The sequence below is a fragment of the Bos taurus genome, unplaced genomic scaffold (assembly GCF_002263795.3).
Source record: "Bos taurus isolate L1 Dominette 01449 registration number 42190680 breed Hereford unplaced genomic scaffold, ARS-UCD2.0 Leftover_ScbfJmS_2012, whole genome shotgun sequence".
Lineage (NCBI taxonomy): Eukaryota > Metazoa > Chordata > Mammalia > Artiodactyla > Bovidae > Bos > Bos taurus.
Genome location: NW_020191105.1, coordinates 1 through 12,951, shown reverse-complemented (window position 1 = coordinate 12,951; position 12,951 = coordinate 1). Strand labels below are relative to the sequence as shown.

Genomic DNA, 12,951 nt, shown 5'->3' with positions numbered 1-12,951 from the left:
AAGTGACTTAGCAGCAGCAGTGGGGTTCTATTGTCTGCTGAACTGAGGCTGAGGACTCTGCTGATTCCCAATGTCCCCACCTTCCTGGGACCTGGAGTGAAGCCATTAACCACAGCAGCCTGGATTTTTCTGGACTTTTTATGGGCTTGCCAATGAGGACAGGTCTTTACAGGCTGCTTCCATTATGGCTGGGTCTTTTTATCACCCCCATTCACGTTAATCACCATCAATTCTGAGAGACTGATCCTCACTCCTATCCAACCTCAGAACTCTGCCCCAACTCCAAGTTTCTTAGGTCTCTGAGAACCCTGAAGAATAAGCGAGGCTATGCTTTGCCTAACAGTTCTGAGGTCTTCTGTGTCTGAGAGCAGTCGGGAATGCTGTTCCAGTGACCACTCCCTCCTTTTCTGGGGTGTTGCTCTCCTTAATCCTCCTACATGGGGTCCTCCCCATCTTGCTTGCTGTGTCTTGGATTAAAGGCTTCTGAGGAAATTATACATTTCTGCAAACTCTTGAGCCGTGTTTGCTCTGCAGTGCTACAGAGAATGGGTCCCTGTCCTAGGAGTGATGGGAGATGGAGAAGCTATAGCCCAAGGCAGGAGTCCCAGGACAGGTGGTCACCCATCAGGGAAAAAAGTACATTAACCTATCTCCTCATCAGACAGGTGAAGATTCTCATGTTATTTCTGATACATATACTTTCTACCCGGAGAAGGCAATGGCACCCCACTCCAGTACTCCTGCCTGGAAAATCCCATGGAAGGAGGAGCCTGGTGGGCTGCAGTCCATGGGGTCGCTGAGGGTCGGACACGACTGAGCGACTTCACTTTCACTTTTCACTTTCATGCATTGGAGAGGGAAATGGCAACCCACTCCAGTGTTCTTGCCTGGAGAATCCCAGGGATGGGGGAGCCTGGTGGGCTGCCGTCTATGGGGTCACACAGAGTCAGACACGACTGAAGTGACTTAGCAGTAACAGCAGTATACTTTCTACAGGCAAGAGACTGTAAGCATGATATGGAGAGCCCTTGGTCTTCAGAGGTTATCTAATATGGCCAACATACATACTTATGCTGGCACCAAATACTGTGTCATTAATCTGTGAATAATGAATAAGGGGTATGTATTTTTTGTTAAATGTATTTGGTATTCTTACTGCTCTGGCTACACATTCTGATCCAGTAGCTTGAGCACAAGGGCATTCCTTTTTATCACCTAGAACACATTTTGAAGTGCTGAGAAAAACCCTGAAATAAAAGATACAGGGTGGGGACTTTCCTGGTGGTCCAGGGGCTAGGACTCCAAGCTCCCAATGCAGGGGGCCCAGGTTCGATCCCTGGTCAGGGAAGTGGACCCCACGTGCCGTGCCACAACTAAGAGCCAGTACAGCCAAATCAATAAGAAAAAGGAAACGAAATATCAAAGGTTAAAAGTACTTTTTTTAAAAAAAGACAAGGGTATGTCTTGGGGTGGGGGTGAAAATAGTATGAGTGCTACAGTAGTTTATAGAGCAGGAGTCTAGCCCCAGCTCTGTCATTTACCACCCAGAAGTATTTCAGCAAAAATCAAACACTGTCTCTATGCGCCTCGGGCTCTCCATCATGAACTGTGTTTGATAGGCCCTGTCCTATTGGACTGGTGGAATATATGTATTTACAGAAAGCATCTGTCATGGTGCTTGACTCTACTGAGACATTAGGGGAAATGGCAGTTATTACTGTGATTATCTTGACCTCAGATAATCAGATGGGATTACATCAGCTGGTTTTTTGTTTTTTTGTCTTTGCATGTAAGAGATATCAGGTACTATGCAGCATTCTAACTGAAGGGGAAAAAAATACCCAACCTCCTGAATCTAGCAAAAATTCTGCCTAGCAATGAAAACAAAGTAATATGCTGTTTCCAACCCCACTTTACCCTTTTTTCTTCTTGAGGTAGAGAGCATCTCAGCCTCTTCCATAGGATGACAGCTTCTCTGAGAGACTATAATTGAATGGGAAGAGGCTGGGACATTTTTGACTAAATATCACCAGTATAAGCATGAAGACTTCTTAAGAGCAGATGCTCAATTAATGTTTGTGTAAAAGAAGAACCACGAATAAATCATTTGTGATAATTTATATTCTCAAACATTCTTGAAAAACATAAGCAGATTCAGATATATAACTTTTACCTTTACAAAAAGGGAGACTAAACAGAGAGGAAAGTAAACCAAAAACTGACTAGCTTTCAGCTATATCTCTATTTATGTATCAATGTTCTGAGCCTCTTTTAGTGTGGTGTCTTTCACATTTCTAAGCATATTCTTATCCTAAAGTGATGTAATTCTCATCCTGGATCACAAGTGATTTAAGGATTTCCAGTATGTATTTCAAAAAACAAAACTCTTACTCCTAAATCTAACAAACAGCAAACAATGTGTACCCATGTAAATAATATACTTCTATCATTAAACTAAATAAAGTTTCTGTTGAGAAAAGTAATACTGAAAATTTGGGGGGGAAGTCAACAAGTTATTGATGCATATTAGGAACACAGATTGAAAGGCTTTTCCAACCACGAAGTGAAGAACGGGCTTCAGACAACACCAGGGGCGAGATGAGTGGCTGGATGTGGCCCTGGACTGGGCACTGGCCGAGGCAGAAGTGGTAGCACTGGCCGAGGCAGTAGGACCTGGCTAGGCCGAGGCAGAAATGCCACGCCTGGCCATGGCAGACATGTCAGCCCTAGCTGACGCCAAACTGCCAGCCCTGGCAGCAGCAGAAGTGCCAGGTGTGGCCAAGGCAGAAGGGTCAGCACTGGCCGAGGCAGAAGGGCCAGCACTGGCTGCAGCAGAAGTGCGAAGTCTGGCCAAGGGAGAGGGGTCAGCACAGGCCGAGGCCGAAGTGCCAGTCCTGGCTGGAGCAGAAGTGCCAGGCCTGGCCATGATAGAGGGGCCAGCACTGCCTGAGGCAGAAAGGCCAGGCCTGGCCCTGGCAGATATGTCAGCCCTGGCTGGAACAGAAGTGCCAGTTCTGGCCAAGGCAGAAGGGTCAGCACTGGCTGAGGCCGAAGGGCCAGGCCTGGCCCTGGCAAACATGTCAGCACTGGCCAAGGCCAAAGTGCCAGCCCTGGCTGCAGCAGAAGTGCCAGGACTGGCCAAGGCCGAAGGGCCAGCACTGGCTGAGGCAGAAGGGCCAGGCCTGGCCCTGGCAGATATGTCAGCACTGGCCAAGGCCAAAGTGCCAGCCTTGGTTGCAGCAGAAGTGCCAAGACTGGCCAAGGCCGAAGGGCCAGCACTGGCTGAGGCAGAAGGGTTAGGCGTGGCACTGGCAGAAATATCAGCAGTGGCTGAGGCCAAAGTGCCTGCCCTGTCTGCAACATATGTGCCAGGTCCAGCCAAGGCAGAGGGGCCAGCACTGGCTGAGGCAGAAAGGCCAGGCCTGGCCCTGGCAGACATGTCAGCCTTGGCTGGAGCAGAAGTGCCAGTTCTGGCCAAGGCAGAAGGGTCAGCACTGGCCAAAGCAGAAGGGTCAGCACTGGCTGAGGCCGAAGTGCTAGCCCTGGCTGCACCAGAAATGCCAGGTCTGGCCAAGGCAGAAGAGCCAGCACTGACCGAGGCAGAAGGGCCAGCACTGGCTGAGGCATAAGGGCCAGCACTGGCCAAGGCATAAGGGCCAGCACTGGCTGAGGCAGAAGGGCCAGAACTGGCCCTGGCAGATATGTCAGCCCTGGCTGAGGCCGATGTGCCATGTCTGGCCGAGGCCAATGTGACATATCTGGCCGAGGAAGGATTGCCAGCACTGTCCGAGGCAGGAGGGCCGGGCCGGGCCGTGGCAGACATGTCAGCCCTAGCTGCAGCAGAAGTGCCAGGCCTGGCCGAGGCAGAAAGGCCAGCACTGGCAGAGCAGAAGGGCCAGTGCTGGCTGAGGCAGACGGGCCGGTCCCGGCTGCAGCTCTGGCTCTGGAGCTCTCTACCTCCTCTCTCCAAGAGTCCTCATAACGTGGCTGTAAGGTGTCGGGGGCTGAATCATTCACCCTGGTCAAAATCTGCAGGACTTTTGTCTTGCTGTTTTGTGTGAGCGTGTTAGGACCCCACAGGAACTCATAGCGAGGGGGATCGCTGCCGGGCACCTGGCGGTACTCCAGGTACACTTCCTGCACCAGATCTTGTGTGATGAGCTTCCCGGTGTCTCCAGAGATGAAGTGCCTTCTTCCATCATAGATGCTCAACATATTCAGGAACTTCCAGATGTCCTCCTCAGAGGCGCGGTGACCATTCAGGTAGGTGACACCCAGCAGAGGCATCAGAAGACCATTCTTCGGCAGCCCCCAGTCACCTCTCATAGACTCACTGTCGCTGAGATCTAGGTTGCTCACCAGGGTATAGCAGTGATTGTTGGGCCTGACTTCCTTCAGCACCAGGCCAAACTCCAGCTCCATGCACTCAGAGTCCCTTCTGAGGATCTCAGGGAATTGCTTCCTGTAACTTCTGTGGATAACTTTCAGCATTTCTGACCTCTTAATGAGCTCCCTCATCATATACTTAAACAGCATGTACCGCAGCAAACTCTCTGACTCCCTGGTCAGATCTGTGTGAGAGCTCTCAGCAGCAGCTGAGGCCTGGGAGGAATTTTCACCTTCCTGAACTTGGCCCTTGGCACCTACACCAGATCTCGAGTCTGCTGTGCCACCGACACCAGATCTTTTGCATATAGCACCTGCAGCAGCACTGGTGGTGCCTTGGGCTCCCTGACGACCCTTCAGGGTGCCAGCAGCAGAGGAGCTTGAGGGAGTGCTCTCTGAATCAGGAGGGGAGGAGAAGGTGGTTTCCTCTTCCCCAGATGTGGTATCATGATCATGAAGACCCTGGGTCTCAGCCCGGTCTTGGTGACGTTTCTCATGAGCACAGTGCTTACTCTTCCGCCCACGAGGCATGACTGTGGTCAGGGACTGCAGGCAGGGGTCTGGGCCAATAGACAGGAGATTGGGGCACCTGGAGGATGGAGAATGAGGTGACATGAGCACCTTAAAACAGGGAGATTCTACCTTGGCTTAATCAAAGGCCGCCTCTGCAGGTTTCCTTGAGGACACTGCTCTAGGAACCCACAAGGCTCTTGTTTTCCTCGTTAGCCTGTCCCCTGAGAATCCCAGAGGAAGAACAGAGGCTTACTTGTCCTCTGCGTCCTCTCAGCCCTGCTTTGGACTTACTGAGGTGACAGCAGGGGCTGGCAGTGGGGTCCTCTCAGCTCATCTTCAGTATTATCACATCAAGTCCTAGTGGAGCCTGGGCACCCTTCTCTCTGCTACTCTGATGCAGACACTTCAGACCTCCACATGATCCAGAAGCAAGTGAAGAGATGCCTCAGTCCACCTCCCTCCCAGGGGACACCCAGTGCTGAGAGCTCAGTAGGGTCTTTTCTATCCTGAGTTCACTGGCATCATCATTCATGGTCCTTACCTTGGCTCCTTAAAACGCTGGGCACTATTCTCCACTTGCTGATTGGTGGTTGCACCTTCAGACTAGACATTTCCCCTCCCCTAGACTTGGTATAAAACAGTAAAGCAGATGTTCAACCTCACAGCCCATCCCTGAGATTTCCTGGGCTGAAATCCAAGGGTTGGGGCGCATGCTCTGAGTCTTCACTCAGATTCCTCAACTGAGCTCCTGGCAGAGAACCTCCTCCTTCTCCTGAACTGATACCTGTCTGATAGTAAAAGCCAATCACCCTGTGTCCCCACAGGAGGAAGTGAAGATGACTTCATCTTCCCAAACACCGTCTCCTAAGAATGGAAGCTGTTGCAGGCAGGTTGATGTCCCTGTGGTCCCATCCAAGATCCCAATTCAAAGTTAAAAAAAATTTTTTTTGCTCCTCTTTTATTCTATATGTCTTTTTTAAAACAAATTCATTTACTTTTAATGGAAAGATAATATCTTTACAATATTGTGTTATCTTCTGCCCCACATCAATATGAATCAGCCATAGGTATACTGTATATCCCCTCCCTCTTGAAACTCTCTCCCACCTCCCACCCCATCCCACCCTTCTTAAGCTGTCAGAGCACTGGCTTTGAGCGCCCTGAGTCATAAAACTAATTCCCACTGGTTATTTATTTTACATATGGTAATGTGTACATTTTCAATGTTACTCTCTCAGTCTGTCCCTCCCTCCCCTTCCCCCACTGTGTCCACGAGTGTGTTCTCTATGTCTGCATCTCCAGGCTGTCCTGCAAAGAGGTTCATCAGTACCACCTTTCTGGATTCCATATAAATGCATTAATATATGATATTGCCTTTCCTCTTTCTGACCTAATTCACTTTGCATAAAAAACTAGGAATAAAACTACCACATGAGCCAACAATCCTACTACTGGGCATATACCCCAAAGAAATGGTAATGGAAGAAGACACTTGTACTCAAATGTTCACTGCAGCACTATTTACAATAGCCAGGACATAGAAGTAACCAAGGTCTACATTTGACTCATGACAGGGTATAAGAGTTCTCGCTCTGCTGACCACTTCCTAGCCCAAAGTGTGGACCGACATGTATTCTTGAGGTCTGCCAGGGATGACGACAGGGAGGATTTGGTCCGAATGATGTGGTGTGGAACATCCCCAAAGCCCCCGAGGTTCTCACCATGACCCCTCCAAATCTGAACGCCTCCCTTGCCAAGCTGAGGCTGCCCCCTTTGACCCGGTTGCTCAGTTCATGAGATGTCCCGGGAAGTGTCATGTCAAAACACCCGATTATCCCAGGCCTGAAAACAGCGCTGGCACTTTATGTGGCCCCGTTTCTTAAGGAAGTGGCCACCATCCTTAGTGTCACAACCATGAATCATGTTGCAGACTAGCTCCCTTTGTTGAACTGGTTTTATTCTGTTAGAGCAAGGCTGTCACTTCACCAAAACCACCTCCAGTGGACACCAGGGGGCACCACAGTTGGCCAACTTACCCGAGGCCTCCCAGAGCCCAGTATAGGGGAGTCGCTCAGTAGGGCCCCCTTGCAGTGTCGAACTCTGCTCCTCAGCCCTCAGGGCCATAAGCTAGGTCCTAGACCACCTCCGGGGGTAGAATCCGGGCCTACCCCCACAGACCACATTAGTGGTCTGAGACTCTAGACCACATTCAGCCGATAGCTCTGAGGGGCCTACAAGAGCCATATCACAGGGGTGGGATGTGGATGGGTCACTTTTATTACTGGGAGGGTTGGGAAAGTCCCTTCAGCTACATTCAGGTCCTCACCTTGGTTCCGGATGAGTCCTGGAACCTAAGTCTTGCCAAACGGTCGCAGTGGCTACCGGTCAACCTTCTCTCCTTCCAAGCAGAAGTGGAGGGGAGCTGCGTACACTCCTACGTGACGTCGCCTGTGGTCGACGGCAAGGGCGGCGTGCTACGGGAACCCCGGTAGCTCAATATTCATCCGTCCCTGGATTCTCTCTCAGGGTCCTCCGTGTGCAGTTTATCAGAGCCCCAAACGCCTCCATCTATGAACACAAGTCCTACAGCCCCCAAACAAAGCCCTTGCCTTCCCAAGTCTCCGCTGCTGCTGCTGCTATGTCGCTTCCGTCGTGTCCGACTCCGTGCGACCCCAGAGATGGCAGCCCACCAGGCTCCCCAATCCCTGGGATTCTCCAGGCAAGAACACTGGAGTGGGTTGCCATTTCCTTCTCCAACCCAAGTCCCTAGTGGAAGGTATCAGGGCACTGCTCTGAGAATCTCTGCTTGTCAGGAGGGGCACCACTCTGTAAGCCTCCCTCTTTGGGGAGAGATCCTCTCATTATCTCTCATCGTCCTCACCTTAAGTCCGGTTATGGTCAAGATGACACCCCTCTGCAGACCTGGGGCCCTATCCTGCTAGAGAAGGCCTTGCCCTTCCTGAGTTCACACAGGTGGAATGAGGGGACCACTCAGAAGTAGCTGTTCTGGGTCTCTCAGAGCTAAGAATTTACAGAATGCTGTTTGGCTCCCTCTCCAGCGGTCCCCGCTAACACTCAGCATTGTCATCTGAGGTCCTGCTTGGGCTCAGGTTCGTCCACCCACGAAACTAGGCTGATCCTATTAGACAGAGGCCACACCCCACTGAGAATTTCCAGACTGAAATCAACCTGACATCTGTGCCCTGAGCTTCCTGGGGAGAACAGCGACAGAGATTTTCCAGGGCCTCCTTTGATGCAGTGTGTGCTACTGTGAGTGCACTTTCACATCCTCACATTGATATGTGATGAACCATGTAACTCCAGTCTCTGCTTTGTGAAGCTGCTTGTCTTACATCAAGATCCTAGTCTTTGAGAATTCTAAGTTGGACGTCAGGGTGACCCTCATGTGATCGTACTCCATAAAGGCCTCTGAAAGTAGGCAGTGGGGATGCAACTTGAGTCCTTCTGATTGCTCTTGCTCAGCATCCTCACTACATCTACCACAGCCTGGGACTGCTCCTTATACTGATCTAAGATAGCTCTTTGGGTGACCACTATAATCAGGAGTCACTGTCTCCACAGTCCTCTTTCATGGAGTTCTAATATCAGCTTCTGTCGCTTGATTAAAGGCTTCCTGGGAAATGCATATTCCTATGAACACTTGTGCAGTTACCTTCTAGCAAATCTTGGAGAAAATGGGTCTCAGTCCCCAAAGTGATGTAAGATTAGGAAAATGCAGCAGAAATCAAGGAACTCAGGACAGATGTTATGCTGTCAGAGAAAAAGAGCTGATATATTTCTTCTCCTCAGCCAGATTTTGAGTGTGTGCTTAGTTACTCAGTCATGTCCTACTCTTTGCAACCCCATGGACTGTAGCCTGCCAGGCTCCTCTGTCCATGGGGATTCTCCAGGCAAGAATCCTGGAGTGAGTCGCTCTCCTCCAGCGGATGTACCAAACCCAGGAATCAAACCCAGGACTCCCACATTGCAGGTGGATTCTTTACTTTCTGAGCCACCAGATTTAGGGTGGTTCTAAAATGTTTGCTTTCAGGACTCTCCTGTTGGTCCAGTGGTTATGACTCTGTACTCCCAGTGAAGGGGGCCCAGGTTCGATCCCTGGTCAGGTAATTGGATCCCACATACCAGAACTAAGAGTTCATGTGCCACAACTAAAACTTTCATATGCCACAACTAAAGAGCCTGCATGTGGCAACAAAGATCCCGAGTGTCACAGCTAAGACTCAGAGCAGCCAAAAATAAATATTTTTAATTAAAAAAATTAAGTATTTACTTTCTAAATAGAAGCATAGCACCTGATAATCTTGTAAGCCCTTGATGACTTGAGGGTGTCTGAATTTGCACATGCAGATAATCATATGGTTACTGAGCATTATCTCTTTCTCTCCTGTATCTCTCTTAATTATTTTGGTTATGTGCTATGTGGCAATATTGATGGTAGGAGAGTTTGGGGGAGAGTGGATACATGTATATGTATGGGTGAGTCCCTTAACTGTTCATCTGAAACTGTCACAATATTGTTAATTGGTTATCCCCATGCAAAAAATAAACGTTCAAATTACAAAAAACAAAACTGTGCTTCCAGTGCAAGGGGTATGAGTTCAAACCCTGATTGTGGAATTAGGATCCCATGTTTCAAGGGGTGGTCTTAAGATGGCAGAGGAATAGGATGGGGAGACCACTTTCTCCCCCACAAATTCATCGAAAGAAAATTTGAATGCTGAGCAAATTCCACAAAACAACTTATGAATGATGGCAGAGGACATCAGACACCTAGAAAGGCAGCCTATTGTTTTCGAAAGGAGATAGGACAAAATATAAAAGAGAACACGAGAAACAAAAGAGGTAGGGACAGAGATCCATCCCAGGAAGCGAGTCTTAAAAAAGAGAGAAGATTCCAAACACAAGGAAACACTCTCACTGGCAGGTCTGTGGCGAGCCTTGGAATCTCAGAGGGCAACATAACTGGGAGGAAAAATAAATAAATACATAAATAATTAAAACCCACAGATTATGTGCCTAAAGGCAACTCCCAGCGGAACAGCAGCCCAGACACTTGCATCTGCCACTAGCAAGCGCGGGCTGGACAGGGAGGCACCAGCTGCATTGCTTAGGGTAAAGACCCCGGGCCTGAATGCCCCGAGGGCAATCTGAGGGAACTAAATTGAGACAGCAACCCTGACTGTGGGATAGCTATGCCACGAAAAGCCCTAACCTAAGACACTGCCAGGCTTGCTCACAGAGCAAAGGACTGAGCAGAGCTAGCCAGCTGTGGACTGGCCCATCCCTCACTGGAGACAGGCAGGCGAGGGCAGCCAGAGCCAGAAGGGGGCAATTGCAGCTCCAGAGAGGCATCCTCTACCAAACTGCAAGCAGGCTTCATTGCTAACCAAGACTTCTTGGGATTTTGGATGGTTGACCAGAGGATCAACCAGGAGGGTCACAGCCAGAGATTAGCTCCCCAGAAGAGACACATGGCACACCTGAGAAGACCTGCCCGTTTTACACCCAGAAAACTGAGCAGCTGGGACAGGGGAGGCGATAAGACGCAGCCTCCAACTGGGGGCAACTGTGCTCGCCAAGCACCTGGTCACCTGAGCTGCTCAGACCTGGGACGGGCACAAAACGCTGGCCCAACCGTCTGGGCCTTTGTCGAGTACCTGAGAACCTGAACCTGAGAGGCTTAGACTGGGGAAGTGCATGCACCCCAAGCCCCGCCTCACATAGTTCCCAGCAGAGCAGCCTAGAGCCTGAGCAGTGTAGACTGGGAAAGCACACACACTGTGAGTGTGGGCAAACCCAGTGTGGTACGAGCACTCCCCGCAAACATTTGCTTGCAGTATTCCTCCCTCCCCGCAGCACGACTCAACAAGGGAGCCTAAAAAAAGTGACCACCACCACCCCCTTGTGTCAGGGTGGAAATTAGACACTGAAGAGACCAGCAAACAGAAGAAGCTAAAATAAACAGAGAGAACTGCTTTGGAAGTGACAAGTGCAACAGATTACAACCCTGTAGTTAGCAATGACTACATAGGAAGGGGCCTTTAGATCTTGAGAAGTATAAGCCAGATCAAGGAACTATCTGAAAATGAACTGACACAACATTGTCCACAAAAGGTCCAGAGAAAGTCCTAGATGTATTTTTACTATTATAATTTTTTAATTAAAATTAAAAAAATTTTAAGTTCTCTATTACTCCTTTAATTTTCATTTTTATAACCTACTATTACCTTGCCAAAAAAAAGACCCTCTTTTTAAATCAAACTTCATATACATATATTTTATAATTTTTATGACTTTGTTTTTTAATATTGTATTTTGAGACTCTAACGTCTACTCTAGATTTTTAATCTTTGCTTTTTGGTATTTGTTATCAATTTTGTACCTTTAAGAACCCAATCTTCAGTACCCATTTTTACTTGGGAGCGAGATTACTGGCTTGACTGCTCTATCCCTCTTAGGACTCTCCTTTTTCTCCACCAGGTCACCTCTATCTCCCCCCCTCCCCCTTTTCTTTTCTACCCAACTAGGTGAATCTCTTAGTGTGTTCCGGGCTGTGGAGAACACTTAGGGAACTGATTACTGGCTGGATCTGTCTCTCTCCTTTTGATTCTGCCTTTTATCTTCCTGGCCACCGCTGTCTCCTTCGTCCCTCTTCTCTTCTCTTCTCCATGAACCTCTCTGAGTGTTGCAGACTGTGGAGAGCACACAGGAAAATAATTACCGGCTAGCTTGCTCTTGCCGCTTTTGAGTCCTCCTTTTCTCCTCCTGGTCACCCCTATCTCCCTCCTCCCTTTACTCTTTTCCATGTAACTCTGTGCACCTCTCTGGGTGTCCCTCACTGTGGAGAAACTTTTGATCATTAACCTAGATGTTTTATTATCAGTGCTGTATAGATGGAGAACTCTTGAGGCTACTGTAAGAATAAGACTGAAAACCAGAGGCAGGAGGCTTAAATCCAAAACCCGAGAACACCAGAGAACTCCTGACTCTAGGGAACATTAATTGATAGGAGCTCATCAAAAGCCTCCATACCTACACTGAAGCCAAGTACCACCCAAGGGCCAACAAATTCCAGAGAAAGACATACCACACTAATTCTCCAGCAACACAGGAACATAGCCCTGAGCTTCAATATACAGGCTGCCCAAAGTCACACTAAACCCATAGATATCTCAAAACTCACTACTGGACACCTGATTGCACTCCAGAGAGAAGAAATCCAGCTCCACCCACCAGAACATCAACACAAGCTTCCCCAACCAGGAAACCTTGACAAGCCACCCATCCAACCCCACCTGCAGAGAGGAACCTCCACAGTAAAGAGAAACCACAAACTGCCAGAATACAGAAAGGCCACCCCAAGCACAGCAATATAAACAAGATGAAAAGGCAGAGAAATACTCAGCAGTTTAAGGAACAGGATGAATTCCCATCAAACCAAACTAAAGAGGAAGAGAGAGGGAATCTACCTGATAAAGAATTCTGAATAATGAGAGTGAAAATGACCCAAAATCTTGAAAAACAAAATGGAGTTACAGATAAATAGCCCTGGAGACAAGGATTGAGAAGATGCAAGAAATGTTTAACAAGGACATAGAAGAATAAAAAGAGTCAATATATAATGAATAATGAATAAATGAGATAAAAAACACTCTGGAGGGAACCAACAGTAGAATAACAGAGACAGAAGCCTAGGATAAGTGAGGTAGAGGATAGAATGGTAGAAATAAATGAACAGAGAGGAAAAAAGAAAACGAGACAATGACAAGAAATGAGGACCAATCTCAGAGCTTTCTGAGGACAATGTTAAAACGCCCCCAACATTCGAATCATAGGTGTCCCACAAGAAGAAGACAAAAAGAAAGACCATGAGAAAATACTTGAGGAGGAAATAGCTGAAAACTTCCCTAAAATAGGGAAGGAAATAGTCACCCAAGTCCAAGAACCAGAGAGAGTACAAACAGGATAAACCAAGGCAAAACACCCCAAGACATACTAATCACATTAACAAAGCTCAAACGTAAAGAACAA

At 48.4% G+C, this 12,951-nt stretch overlaps 1 protein-coding gene across 1 annotated transcript; it reads right to left on the bottom strand.

Moving 5' to 3' along the window:
- Positions 1–2,112: 2,112 nt before the first annotated feature.
- On the bottom strand, positions 2,113–5,040 carry LOC112445577 (uncharacterized). The gene has a single exon (XM_059884451.1). The coding sequence runs from the start codon at positions 4,999–5,001 to the stop codon at positions 2,578–2,580; it is 2,424 nt and encodes an 807-aa protein (XP_059740434.1). The 5' UTR covers positions 5,002–5,040; the 3' UTR covers positions 2,113–2,577.
- Between the last annotated feature and the right edge of the window lie 7,911 nt (positions 5,041–12,951).

What these genes read in the sequence shown, in the direction of transcription:
- LOC112445577 (XM_059884451.1), bottom strand. Translation starts at nt 5,001, where the DNA reads ATGTCACCTCATTCTCCATCCTCCAGGTGCCCCAATCTCCTGTCTATT.